General features: G+C 38.5%; 1 protein-coding gene across 2 annotated transcripts in view; it reads right to left on the bottom strand.

Annotated features, from left to right (window-relative positions):
* ctif (CBP80/20-dependent translation initiation factor) overlaps positions 1-10,949 on the bottom strand; it is a 49,021-nt gene extending 38,072 nt beyond the window's left edge. The window contains exons 1-3 of one of the 2 annotated variants that reach the window (XM_008424481.1): positions 10,759-10,949; positions 1,285-1,525; positions 825-896 (exon numbers count right to left, since the gene is read on the bottom strand). In XM_008424481.1, coding sequence (XP_008422703.1) covers positions 825-896; positions 1,285-1,461 — 249 coding nt within the window. In that variant the 5' untranslated portion in view covers positions 1,462-1,525; positions 10,759-10,949. The remainder of the gene's footprint in view (positions 1-824; positions 897-1,284; positions 1,526-10,758) is intronic. The other variant, XM_008424482.2, reaches the window with a different exon arrangement.
* Between the last annotated feature and the right edge of the window lie 4,283 nt (positions 10,950-15,232).

Raw genomic sequence — 15,232 nt, 5'->3', positions numbered from 1 at the left:
AAATAAATTACTGATACGCAGAATGTGAATTTGTTATACTCTAACTTTTTCCATTACATGGCCTCACAGCCCAAAGGACTCTTTATTATTTTGAAGAAAGAAAAACACTGTAAAGCTTCACTAATGTTTCACAGAAAATTCAATCACTTGCTGTACCACAATCATCTCCCATGATAATCATTCAGGACATACACTGACTGCTCCTTCCACACAGACTGATGAACTGTAAATTACTCAAAGCTTGGACTACCAGTGTCGACATGCAGACAAGCGGACAGAATTGCTGTAAAAAAATTTGAAAACATTCAAACGCTCATAAATACATCGTCATCAAAAATAAAGTGGATATTTTTGCACCAGCAAATACTAATCAAGATGTTGTAGTGAAAAAAAAAAATCTTTATAAATGCATTTAGTCAATAACTGATACCTATATAGTATATAAAAGCACATGCTGACTGACTAGTACAAAGACCATCCTCCAGCTCTGATTGCTTGTTTTTGACAGGGAGCAGTGCATTTGTTTTAGAAGGCAAAAGCAGCACTGGGAGGAAGTGAAAGAACTCGATCTCATCACAGATCATCTGTCTCATACCATGCCGTCACGACATGGTGACACTTCTAACAAATATGCAAGAAACATATTTTCGTGAAAGTTACATACTGCAGCTTTAAACGTGAGTTGAGTTTAAAACTATTTCAACTGAGACCCTTGACATTGTCAGACAACAGGACAGAGACATATGTAAAGAGAAACTAAAAAGTTTGATTAGTGTGTTTAGTGAGAGATGAGCAGAATGCTGGAACATGGAGGTAAAACTTACACGTTTAGAGGAGCCTCTCCCTTGAGATGATGTCCAACTACCATCTCTCTGGTTGATGCAGTCATCTGTCCACTGATGGAGAAAAAGAAAAGGAGATATAGTTATGCTGTTTTACTTTGGTTTCTACTTTTGTGTTCTTACCTATTTAAAATATAATTTATGACTACATGCCAAAAGCTTCTGCTAAATATATTGCACTGTCTGACCAACTATAACTCCCCCTACACACGCAGTCAATCGGTGTTATTCTTCACACTCTACATGTCACTATTGCCTTTGGATTTTCCATTTAACTACAGTTTAAACTGATGGCACATTCCCTTCCACAACAACATGAGCAGCTGGTTTAAAGACTTTAGAAAGCTTCTATTAAGTTGTGACATGTACAAATGAGAGAAACCAGCTAGGTATGCATAAGGTGCTACAAACAAATAATAAATTTCAGACATCATCATCCAACCTGTGGCTCTTTGCCATCATTGTCCAAGTCCACGTCTCCATCTGGCTTGTCTCCCAGAATGCCCTGCACCTGGTACTCCAGGACGTAGCTGTCGATGAAACGCTCCAGCTCCTCTATTTCCTGCGAGCGGGTGCTTCCTGCCTCAGACGATGCAGACGCCACCGAAGAGTTCTCCATGGCAACCGCCGCAGAGATGGCAGGAGGGAGGAAGAGAGGAGGAGGAAAGAGGGAGAAAGGTGACCTGTACATAACAAAGATAAGGATAAAGATGGATGGAAGTTGGTTAGAAACTCAGTAACAGAAGATGCTCTTATGTTATAGATTTCATGTTTACTTCAGATATCAACAATCCAAATCAATGACTGACCAAAGTCCTGGTAGAGTGGATACATTACAGTTTCTCCTTAACTTCACAGTTAGATCAAATAAATATTAATAAATAAACAAATATATGTATACAGCTAGAAGTCTAAGCTGTCCAAAAAAATGTTCAAAAATGCAGCAAAACTGAAAATCCCTCTCTTTCTTACCTTTTATCCTCCTGCTTTCACAACATTCAAAGACGAGTCATAGTTCAAACTGTAAGCAAGCATCCATATTTGCATTGTTTACGTGTCCAACTGCAAACATTTTCTCTGCAAACTCCTTTTCCCAGTTAATTTCTGGTGCAACTCTACATCCACTTTATGCGACTGCGTTGCTACTTCTATGTCTGTGTCCCTCCGTGTCCCTCTCTCTTTCTCTGCTGTCGGAGTTGTGTGTGTTCACCTGAACCCTGACCAACAGGGAAGCAGGTTCCCGCCTGACTGTCCGTTGCTGTTAAGCTCCTTTACATCAAGGTTTGATCACCAGCCGTGCAAAGAGGATTTATGGTTGGAGCACGCAAAATACTACGTGCTGAGGCTGGCGACTTACAGGGGAGTCCCGTGAACTTCCTGCCAACAAGTCAACAGTATGAGCCACAAAAAGGCCTGGTGAATGCAACACCAAGATGTTTACATGTCAACAAACACTGAAATGTGCCTGTCATTGATTGATTGAAGCAGTAATGCAAACATTTAGGTATTCACTTAATGAATCAGACAAGAAGTTGATTTCTTTTCTGGAGCTACTGACTAAACAGAAGAGTGACTGACAAAACTTCTGCTCACGGGGGTCAGAGTCTTCCCACACATACTGCAAATCATCTCGACACGTCTGTAATCTGACCTTCAGTCAGAACTGTAATCCTCCCCTGTTGACATTAGAGTATAATCCATTCATACATTGATTATCCTGCTTCTTTGAAGCTACTCTAAAATGACAGAAACATTTTACTTGAATGGAAAAAAGAAGAGTTTCTCTTAAGTGTAGCATCCTGAAGAAGAACTGAGGTTAATGATTTCTTCGGCTTTTGATGTTCATATTTATGAGGTGTTTATGATCAGCATGTTGATATGACGGAGCACAGTGTGTGAACTGCTGCTGAACCAAAATGCTGCCTATATGTGACAGGGAGGGGACTTGGTTTGTAAATGGTTCCTTCTAAATATGTAGCAAGTCATCATAAAAAGAAAGGATTGATAAAAAAAAACTGATTCATTTAAGAATAAAAAAAGGGTTTGCATCACCTGCAATTCCTGTAAAATCTAAATTAATGCAAAGAAACAATGTAAACATATTCATATACAAGTCATGTTTTATGGTGTCGGGCTATTCCAGTTTTGGATGATGACACAGATGTTTTGACAGCTGCCAAGCTTCAGTCATCTCTCCTTTCTGATCATCGCTCAGCCAGTAAAATGCTTAGACACTTCAGGAAGATGGAAATACAGAGCACTTTTTCCAATTAAAGTTTTTTTTTTGTAGCCATCAGTAAAATATTGTTTTCTTTCACCATTCTCTTCTGTTACTTTAGTCTTCAGACTCAAATACAATAGTTTCTCACACTGAAAACATTGAAACATTTTATTTTACTTTCAAATTTATATTAATGTTTATGTTTCTCAGGTGTATTTGTACTCAAGATTGCAGATTAGAAAATATTTACTACCTATTAATTAAACACTGATTAACATGCCTCAGAACATCACTTTACATAAGTCTTGTTTTTTATCTGTGGGAAGAAAACTAAAAGTATATATTTTCAGTATCTGAACTGTTTAGAAATGAAGTAAGAAGAAGCAAAGAAATGTAAGAAGCTGTTTGAGGTGTTGAGATATGCAGTTTATTTGGGCTGTCAGAGAGCACAAATCTCAGCAGATAACAGGAAGGCTAGACAGGAAGTATTTCTGAACTTTTGACCAAGAGCACTCTGTCTTTTTTAATACAGTATTTGCAGGCTATGTGAAAGCTAAAGAAAGGGTCTAAATGCTGTAGGAAATACACCGGCAAGACTGCTGTTTAGTTATGCTAGCTACAAAATGACTAATATAATATTCTACAAACGGTTAAAAACGTCAACTACAAAATCCTTTTGTGTTTGCCTTAAATTTTAATTATTTTAATTAAAAAACTGTTTTATAGAATAATGTATATGTAACACAGAGTAAGATTGTGCCTCTGCTACAAAGATACACTACTACTAGCATATTATTGCAGGAAAGCTAGAAATAAATATGTAGATTGCTCACATTTTCATTTTATATTTCTTAGAAAGAAACTGAAATCTGCTTTGTTGTTTTTTTGTACAGCTTTGTTTAAAGATGTAAAATAAAAAAAACATTCTGAAAATATACCGACCACATGATCTTGGGGGATCTATAATTAAATCAATCACTCAACAATTATGTTGTTAAGCCCAAGATATATGCATATCTGCCATTGTGGGAAGATCACATCAGTTAAAATGCAAAATTACTCAACAGGGCTGCATCCTAATGAAGTTGTCCTACCTTTCTCCTTGACACTGTGAGTACAAAGTTATTGCCTGTAAACAGCCGTCAATAGCTATTGATCCTTTTTACTGATTGGTGTTATCGATCTTTAGACGTATCCATGTTTCACTAGATGTTGAGATTATGGTGTAATGGTACATCTATCTAACTGTGATAAAGAAGTAAATTAAGTTTAAACTATCTTACCCTAAACAGTGGCTCTGCAATATCAGAAAACTAGACTCCTGGTGTGCAGGGAGGCTGCTGGCTAAACCCTGCAAGGTTTCCTCATACATAATTCAAAACCTGCAGTAATCTTGTAATATCTCAAAGTATTTAAAGCTCCTGATTATGGTTCTGAGATGTCTGGGACCAGCTTAGGTTGCTACTATTGTTAGGAGAGAATATGAATATTTCTAATGAAAGGAACAATATTTTTTTCTGCTTTAAAGAAACAGCAACGTGCACTTAGCTCATGAGAACGCCAAGGTCCCAACATCCCAGCAGGATGCGGGACGATTAAACCGAGGATTTGTCTGACCCAAACTTAGAAACGTCTTCATTAAGCATACATGACACAAGTAACCATTAAAACAGGACTAAGGGCTGCAAGCGCCTTCAATCTCCAGCCAACCACAGGAATTGACCCTTCAGATTCAGTAGCACAAATAGCATCACAAAATATCTCTGATTTACCAAACACACACTTTCTCAATTCACTTAATTAAGGTGACTCATCAATATTGGCTCAGAAGAAATTAAGTTGTTGAAAATTAATTCCACTCAATTGGAAATGATATCGCAACTGGTTTATAGGCATGACAAGAGCTACTTTTAAACTACTGGTTCTGTTCTACTGTCCAGAATGCAAAGGGGGACGGGCCATGCTTATTAAATTCAAGTATCATCAAATTCTGCAAATGAAAACAGAATTGTAAAATATTTACAACCTCAAAACTGGCTTTGATTAGCTGAAAGAGTTACTTTTAGATATTTTAGCTCAAAATATTTCAATTGAAACAGTCAAAAGGTGTAACTAGCTGCAGATTCTGTTAATAGCCTCGAAAGGTTTGTTCAAAGTAAAAGAAATGGAAGAGGGAACAGAGTAAAGAATCACATGTTCTGATGAGGGCTGGTAGTGCTTACTTTGCTTGTCGATGACTACATAGGTCATAACAGTGTGGCACCGTAGCCCCCTCCCCCTTTCTTCCTGTCTCCACCGTTTCACCCTCTTCCCCTCAACTCAACCAGCTGTCCTAACAAAGAGCAGCCTGACATCCTTCACCAATCACACTTTTAGTCCAACTCCAGTGGTGGCATTGTCTGGCACTATATGGCATATTCAGAAACCAAATAACATCAAGTGGCAGTTTAAACTATATTATATAGGTTTTATAGTATCTTTTAAATACTACACACAGAACACATAGCAGCCAAAGCCCTAATAACTGATGTATATTTAGTAAACTACTTTACAGCCTGGTAGGACTGTACAGATCAGGCATATCAAGTCTGTAGAATGCAGAGCTATCTGTGGTTCAATCGAACGCTGCGCCCCGAGGCTCAGAGCCATTGAGACAGAACAAGTCAGACAGCCACAGCATGGCACCAGACAGCACACTGCCTGCTTCAACCAACGCCATGTATATCCCAGAAGCACGGACAAAACAGAAAACATAAAGGCAATAAGTAAAAAGTACATTTACTAACATATTACTTTTTCTCTAATCAACACATGATTGTGTATAAAAAGGAAAACAAGGACAATTCTTTGTAAAAAAAACTCAGTACAAATCAAAAATTTAACTCTAAACATTATATATAATAAGTGCGAAATTTGTTCTAAGAAAGATATGATGAGGGTTTCAGTTCCCTCACATGTAGCAACTGCAACAACTGAAGTAAAAATTTTCTGAATCTAAGAGTAAAGTGGGTTTCTGAAGGTATAATATTCTTGTTTACATGCAAGGGTAGTACAAAAAGAAGAAAATCAAAGGAATAGCGTTGTTGCAGCACATTTACTCATCAAGTGCTGCAAAGCTAAGCATTGTCTATCCAGATGATCTGCATTCTTATTTGGAAAATATCAGCGCCTTTAACAGGAAAGTTGCCTAAATCATGCAATTTTTAAATCTTTCTGAAACAATTTTACTTGTTGTGAAAATCATCACATGGAATGCAGCATTTTGCATCAATAGAAATCACAAAAATCTTTATCTTTCCAAATGATTCTAATACGTTCACAAACAGCACAAACAGGTAATTATCCATCTACACAGTGTATTTTTCATGTCAGACACTTATGATGAACAATTAAGTTTGTCTCAAAGTCTTTGCTTTGATTGATCTTAAAGGTGAACAGTTGTGAGTTTCTTACTCCAACTATTCCCATGAAGAAAGTGTTCAAAATATCAATACAATTTTCTGTCACAACATCAATTAGAATTGCTGGCATTATGTGTGCTTTTAGTTCATTTTCATTATGACTTGCATTTACGACAAAAGGTTGACCTGGTCAGTCAGGACATATGGGGCCAACAAGCCATTAACTTTACTAAAAATGTGTTTTGTCAATACACAGCAACATTTTGTATGATAGGTCTTTAGAAGTCTGATCCAACCAGCTGCAGCGTTTGATACGGTTACTAAAAACCAAACAGTAAGAACTATAATCCTTTCAATCCAAATAGAAAAGAACACGAGATCCGGTCTCCTCAGTGGGAGTCCCGAGTCGATGTTCTCAGGCTATGCTGGCGGAGCTGATAATTCATCTAATCTGGTCTAATTCGTCTAGGAAAACTACACATGGGGTTAAAGGTTTTCACAGAGTGGTCCATAGGACCTAAAATCTAAGGTTGCCGTTGCGAGTTTTTAAGGCCACTTTAAATAGATTCTTAAAATAAAAATGAATAAATGACAGTTGAGCCTGTATTCTCCAGTCACCAAGTAATCGGTTACTGAATTAGTTGATGATTACTTCAATAACTGATTCATCACGATTAATATGATTAACTTATTTAGGATACCAGCCACATAAAGAAATGTTATTTGTTTCAATAAACTACAAATATTTTAAAATTTATTGATTGATACTCTCATTGAACAAACAGTGGGGGGGGGGATGCAAAAATAGCAATCTTGACAATAAGGACAGTTTCATTTTTTTTTAAACATTATTAATTGGAATTTGCTGTGACAATGATAAATTGAAATCTTATGATAAGAGATTTATCACAGTAAATGACAATACAATCAACACTCCTTCTTGACCTCAGCCTTTCTTTCTGCTATGCTACAGCTAGTTCCCCACACTGGAGTCTGTCTTGAATACTCAGGCTAGCCAGCATGGTCACCGAAAACGGCAGATATATACCATAGTTTTACTGTAACAGTAAGTTGTTTGTCCATCAACAGCACATTGAGCTGTGCATACATTAGCAAGATTGATAGTGCTAAGACCCTCCTCCTGGCTCTAATTGGTTACTTCAGGCATGGTGCATTTCTGCAGATGGTTGTCGGACCACAGGGAGCAGAGGAGCTTCATTTCTCGCTGATTATCTGTGTCATGTCACAACATCATGGCAGTTTTTACAAATATGTCAAATAAAACAAAAAAAACATTGTTTATAAAAGTTACATACTGCTGATAGAAAATACATCTGTAACAAGGGAAATTAATATTCTCACGTCAGAGAACCAGGTCACAAAACTCTGCATACGATATCTGGCTTACACACTTTCAATAGCACGGAGCTGAACCTGCCTGAATCTCGTTCTTTGTAATTAGATATTGTGAGGAAACACAAGAGAACAAACCAGTAGCAAATAGTCTGCAAATGCCACATGGGGGGTCAGGGGGATGTGTTAGCTTGTGTGCATCATTAAGACAATAACTCCATTGTCTCCCCATGTCCCTGTTGTGACCGACCAGCAGAGGATTGGGCATGTGAAGAACTGTGGAACCGTTCAGACTTCAGCCCCACAATGCCATTTTGTCCATGTCTACGTAAAGAGTTTTAGAATATAAACGTGAGGGGAGTGTCCATGCTGGTTTTCCAGCATCTATAAAGGTGACACATGAAAGCTCAACAGGAACAAAAGGGGCAAAGAGAGGCAATAAAAGGTTAGCCTCCTACGAGGAAATCAAGATAATGGCAAAACACACAACAGCATGCTAGCAAATACTTAGCCACAGAAAGTGGATCAATAAACGAGTAATTACATCTTTTAATTTTGATGTGGCGCAAACACGCTCTGTTCTCTTTAAACAACCACTTCATTTCTCACCTCTATGAGCCGCGCTATGTTTTCCTGAATAATCACTCATGTAATGACTCCTCATTTCTCTCACTCATCTGTGCAACAGCAGCAGCCTAACAAGCAGCAGCTCCCACTGAAATGAGAATGGATCACTGCAACGCAGTGTGACTCAGGGTGCTTCAGCTTTCTACAGATTACTCCCACTCTCGCCACGGCACACAGCCGAGTTCGCTCGCCCTCCACATCGCTACGAACATGGCCTCCGTACAATCGCCGGTGCGTCACTGGCCCGTATGCAGCCGATTCGCTGCTCCTGGTGGCACACATGGAGCAGTGTACCAGCAGCAGCATCAACAGCTTTCACACATATGCTAAGACTGCAGATCAGAGGGGTGATGACCATGCGCTGACTCCTGGAGAACAGTTTACGCATCAGCAATGCTGAGCAGTTTAGAAGTCTGGTCCATATGCAACATTTCTGCAGAAGAAAGATGCAAATATTGACTGGACAATATGGATCCAGATATGTTTCATGGCTGCAGTGAGACGGGTAGTAGTGCATGTGGCACTAAGGTTTGTTTATATATGGCAATGTTACACAAAGAGTCATGTATGAGCAAAATCTGATTAAGCTAGTTATCAACTAAAAAAACAATTAGTGGGTAAGGCTAGTACCCACTAATTCTTCACCCTAAATTAAATTATGGCTCTGATTGTATGAAGTTCATTGACAATCACCTTGCTGCATCAACTGTCCACAGATGCTACATTTATCAGAATGAGACGTCAATAGCAGGTTATAAAAATTGATAATTTGGTATCAATAAAGGTCTCTTCTCAACAAATTCAGGGTAAAGAATGGATTACTTTGATTTGACGTCTATTTTAATTTATTGGGATTTATTATTTGTTTCATTTTGGTATTCATGTTAGTTAAATCATTCTGAAACTGAAGTGATGCTGGTGTACAAGAACAAATTAAATGCTCTGAACCCATTTCACCAATTGGTACAATAATGAATCTTCACTCAATAACACTGCAAATTTCAGAGTTTTGTCATTTGTCAGTGTGATGAGGTAGTGCGTACTGTGATGCGTTAAAGAAACAAAGGATTTTATAGTGTCCAGGCAGCACAAAGCCAACTGAAAATCTTTCATTTCGGGCATCAGCTGATTACTCAGAGCACCTTTTGACAAAATTATCAGAAGGGAAAGATAAAGAAGGTTTAGATAGCCACAATAGGTTTAAGAGCAAGTCAGACATATTTACTGAAAGAGACATGTTTCTGTCTTTTAGTGAGGTTTTAATACCTTAAAATATACCTATCTACACATGCATATTCCACATGGGAACATGCCGTCTTATTTATCTTGAAAGCTTATTTGTCTTGGAAGCTCTCCATCTTGTGACAGCAGGCCAGCATTCCCATAACCTACTAAAGTGACTCTGATACAATCAATCCCTGAAAAACAGGAATGCCAGGAATGTTACGAAAAAGCTAAAGAGGAAAATCAGCTTACAAGTTACAGTCAGAACCTGTGTGCACACGCTATAATAGTCATTATATAATGAGCATCCCATGACATTAAATGGGACATTTTTGAGCAACTTAGCTAACTAATCAGGGTTCTTCTCTTAATTTGTTTTGAAAATGTATGTTACAACTCTTATTGATCCACTTGTGCTCTTTGAACAGTTGCAGTTCAGCTGTGGCTCTCTCTTTGTTGTGAGGGTCAACAGCTGAGACAGCGAGCTTATGTGCAGCTAGTTCAGCTGATTTTCAGGGCAGTCTAAAAAAAAAAAAGAGCCCTTCTCTCATTCCTGTTGTGAAGCGTTCGTAACACTGCGGGAACGTAACACTTCAATGAATCCGTGTTTACATCGCCTCCACGTTTACATGTTTTCAGCACGTAACCACACCCATGTGCCATGCATAGCTGTAATGCACGCAAGCTGAGTGGGGCATGCCGAAAGGACACTAGGCATTAAAAGCCCTGCAACACAAAGGCCATGGCAAAGTAATAGAGCCGCATCTGAAGCCGCCTCCACGCCCCGGTGTGTCTGTCCGCGTTTCACCGGTAACAATGGTGACGCAAGCTTTGCGGCTAACCAGCTGGCTAACATTAGCGATTAAGCCCAACAATAACAACGAGCTGCAACCGCCAGGACACTGGATTCAAACTGCTCCCTGTAAACATTAACACTTCAACAGGTGCGTCAGTGGTTGTAAACGCATAACCAGTTTGTTCACAGACACAACATAGACTATGCGGCTCCCAGTGTAAAAATTGTTGCCTGGTTTCAACGGTTTCCAAAGCCCAACTGAAAATACGCCTTCAGCTGGTGATAAATCCTTACCCAAAGTGAAATTCTGACCGCCGTAGAACCCGGGATCACACTGTGAGATCAAAACCGCCGTGTCATGAGTGTGTTTGTCCAAAGGAAAAGGAGGGAGGAAGAAGATTAGTTATCCTGTGTCAACTCCGCCGTCTCACACTAAAGGAAAAGGGAATGCAGGAATGTGACGTTCGGTCCGGTCCGCTGGCAACGTTGACACGTGCACCCAACAGTAAAGCACGCTGGGAAACAGAGTTTTGTTGAACAGTATACTCCAACCGTGTTTTTAACTTCAGGTTTAACTGGCAAGGGGGAAAAAAATAAAAATCTGTTGCCACGTTTACTCCTCTATCAGTATATTAAAAAAATCAACAACATAATAATAATAATAATAATAATAATAATAATAATAATAATAATAATAATAATAATAACAATAATAATATCATTATTATTGTTATTATTATTATTATTATTATTATTATTATTATTATTATTATTATTATTATTATAAATAATAAAAACTGAAATATCAACTATTATTATTATTAATAATAATAATATTAGAATTAATATTATTATTATGCGTTCACACCAAACGCGTCCAACGCTTCAAGATCAACGTGTGTACATTTTGAATGCGGACACTTGCCATTTTGCTCTACACCTAGCATTTACCGCGTGTGGTTTACATTCAAAGTGAAGGCGCGTCGAGGGCTCGTCAGAAGCATCATCTCTAGTTTTCCATTGGGCGCTTTGGAAGCGTCAAATGCTCAAAACTTTCCAAACTGTTCAAATCACGCCGCGCTAGATGCTCGAAATGGGCGCAACGGCCCTCGACAAGCCTCCACCAAGAGTTCGAATGTAAACCAGGGGTCCCTGACGCTCAAAACGCGTTTGGTGCGAACGAACCATAATGGTGCGTTCGCACCAAACGCGTTATGCGCGTTTAGAACGCGTCAGACGCTTCAAGTACGAAGCCTGTGCACTTTTGGTGCGTTCACACCAAACGCGCTTTGAGCGTCAGGCGCATCTGGTTTACATTCAAAGTCCGAGCGCGTCAAACGCTCAAAAGGCTCCAAAGTCTTTAAATCGCGCCGCACTTGACGCTCGAAACATCGCAACGACCCTCGACGCGCCTCCACATACACTTTTAATGAAAGCCTGACGCGCCTGATGTGACGCTCAAAACATGTTTGGTGTGAATGCGCCATAATAATTATTATAATACATAACTTGATTAGAAACGTTCTTAACAGTATTAATGATGCAACTACAGCCCTCTTTACATTAACAACCACTGAAAAAAAAGATATGGATCACAAAACTTTTTAAAAAGTCATCTTAATATAATATAATATAATATAATATAATATAATATAATATAATATAATATAATATAATATAATATAATATAATATAATATAATATGGTGGTGGAATTATAATGTGTAATTTTATACAAAAATAACAATAATATCAAATATCTTTATCAGTTTGTGTTATATTATATTATGTTATACTATATTATATCATCTCATATTATATTATATTATAAGCAGTAGCACGGTTGCCTTGCAGCAAGAAAGTCCTGGGTTCGATTCCCGGCCTGGGTCTTTCTGCATGGAGTTTGCATGTTCTCCCTGTGCATGCGAGGGTTCTCTCTCAGTACTCAGGCTTCCTCCCACAGTCCAAAAACATGACTGTTAGGTTAATTGGTGTCTCTAAATTCTCCCTAGGTATGATTGTGTGTGTGCGCATGGTTGTTAGTCCTGTCTGTCTCTGTGTACCCCGCCTCTCGCCTGGAACGTTAGCTGGAGATAGGCACCAGCACCCCTGCCGACCCCACTAGGGACAAGGGTGTTAGAAAACGGATGGATGGATGGATGGATGGATGGATGGATGGATGGATGGATGGATGGATGGATGGATGGATGGATGGATGGATGGATGGATGGATGGATGGANGATGGATGGATGGATGGATGGATGGATGGATGGATGGATGGATGGATGGATGGATGGATGGATGGATGGATGGATGGATGGATGGATGGATGGATATTATATTATGTATAACACCACTATCCTATCATAGTATAACATTACCTCATTAAAAAAAATGTATAGAAGTAAATTTATGTATTTTTATATAGTTTTAAGGCATTTCTAGTGAAATGAGCCTTGAACCTTCCTCTGAAAATCATTCTAATATTATCCCCCATCTGCCTCCCAATGCAATTTATGGAACCAATCCCAACAAGATCGAGAGGGAAGCAAATCTTGACCCTACCATTTTGTTTGACACAAAATAGCAGGCTACATTTAACTGGAAAAAGGACAAAGTAAAAGAATGTTTTGTATATGGAAAAAAAATTCTCATCTGTAAGCATCTTCTTCAGTCTGACTGGCTTTCAAATCAGCTGAACACCCATTGCTGTAAAATTCTGCCCCTGTGTGGAGCACAAGGGAAATGCAGCCAAAGGACTAACTTTCTTGTCCAGGTAATGCACCACGTACAGTATGAATGAATAATATATTAAGAATGACAAACTTTATAATTGGGAGTGTTAATATAGTGGGCAGGTAGAGTCCAAAAAAGACTGTTTGAAAACTGAAACTGCAGATGAAAATACACACGTCTAACACAAATATGTTAGAGTAATGCACTGACGAAAACAACAGAAAATAGATTGGCTTTGGGCCGTAGCAAAATTTAGACGTAGGAATCTGAAACTGGATAGACATCCACGTGAAGAACATGCTGTTCTTCCAAATTCCATTCAAATATGCAACAAATGCTGGATCTGAAATATTCCTTCCTCACCCCTTTCTTTTCACCAGCTTGTATATCTCTTTAGTTCTTCTCTAACTCAACTCTCCAACTCCTATGCATCCTGTCCTTATGCATACCATAATTACTTTGTTGCCTTGATCACATCACCCACCTCACCACAAGCTATTTTGCGCTCTGTTCTCCTCCCTTGTTGTTGTGCTTTTACACGTGCGGAGGTCTTTAAAATAGCCTTTCTAACTACACCGCTGTGCAGTTTTTCCTTTTCTAATAAGTAGTTTATTTCAGCTAAGAGCAACAGCATTCATTCACTCCTTTTCACAGAGAGGATGATGCCAGAAAAAATTTTAACCACAATGTTAAGTCATTACAAACCTGCTACGTAGATTTGTAGATCAAAGTCTATTTAATATGGGCGTAAGGCTTTCAAAATGTTAGATTAGAAATGTATTGTTGCTATGGGAACCGCAACATTAAACATGTATGTCGTGTCACTGTACTAAAAATGTCCGTAGATGTAAGAGATGGTAAACAAAATCCGTAGGACTGTCCTTTTATTTTTTATTGCAGACCAGTACTGACAAATAGTTATTAAAATTGCCAAAATTACTTATTAGAAAGGTTTTTAATCTAACAGCAGCATTGAATTATTTTGATGAAAGACATGTTTATGAGAATACATGACCCAATACTATATGACTGATACCTGTGGTTTAAAATCCCCTTAAAAACAAATTCCTTAGTTTTTATTGAACAAGCAAATTAGTTCTCAAACATTTTCAAGCATCCTTTTCACACTTCTTATCTATTGGCAACGTATGTTTGGTTGACAGGTGCAATTTCATTAAATACTCAGAGTGTACAACTTTCAAGTTTCAAGTACTAAACATGTACTCTTAAAATTGTTAACTTAAGTTGGAACTCCAAGTAGGAAAGTCCAATGTTTATCCCAATATCCTTTGAAACCAATTAGGTAATACAAGAGATCATGTCATTGAAGCAAGGGGGATGTGTGTTGATCTTCGTACGTCTAGAAATGGCAACAAGATAATAGCAATATAGTCATAGCAATAATTAAAAAGATTCAATAATTAAAGAGGCAAGTATATCTTTCCCTTGGATGGTAAATTCAAGTATAAATTACTCTACAGAAAACTAGTAAATAGTTGCATCGTGCAGAGACAAAGTTTCCATAACAACAGTTTATTCAAAGACTTTTGTGTGCGTCCTTATGAGAGAGCAACGGATTTTGAAGGCTCTGCTAAACATACAGCCAATAAAAGTAAAGAGTGTATAAAGTAACTGATGCAATAATGTTGTCGCACCAGAGTCAACGCATTAGTGCATGTAAGTTAGTTTTGTCAATTATCCCGACAACGTAAATGCTGCCTGTAAAAACTTTGAAGTTGGTTTGATGGAAACATCTGTTTAGTGAGAGAGAGACGGAGGCTGCAGCTGGTGTCGGGGCGCAGGTCGCACCACTGAATCCTCCCTGGGAGGGAAGGTACCAAGGCTCCAATTAGCAGCGGAGAGGGCCCATGATGATATTTCCGTGCGTTTGTGGTCTGGACGCCTCAGTCCACGTGTGTTATAAAAGGCAAAGCCACAAACATGGAATTAGACAGGACAGGCCCAACATCTCTTACTGCCACAGACTCCCCTTTCCTGTGGCTTCCGAGAGCAACGGTGTGACATAAACAAC

Source organism: Poecilia reticulata, linkage group LG12, assembly GCF_000633615.1.
Source record: "Poecilia reticulata strain Guanapo linkage group LG12, Guppy_female_1.0+MT, whole genome shotgun sequence".
In the NCBI taxonomy this organism is placed as follows: Eukaryota; Metazoa; Chordata; class Actinopteri; order Cyprinodontiformes; family Poeciliidae; genus Poecilia; species Poecilia reticulata.
Note: the sequence above shows the minus strand (reverse complement) of the source record. Positions and strands in the feature narration are given on the sequence as shown.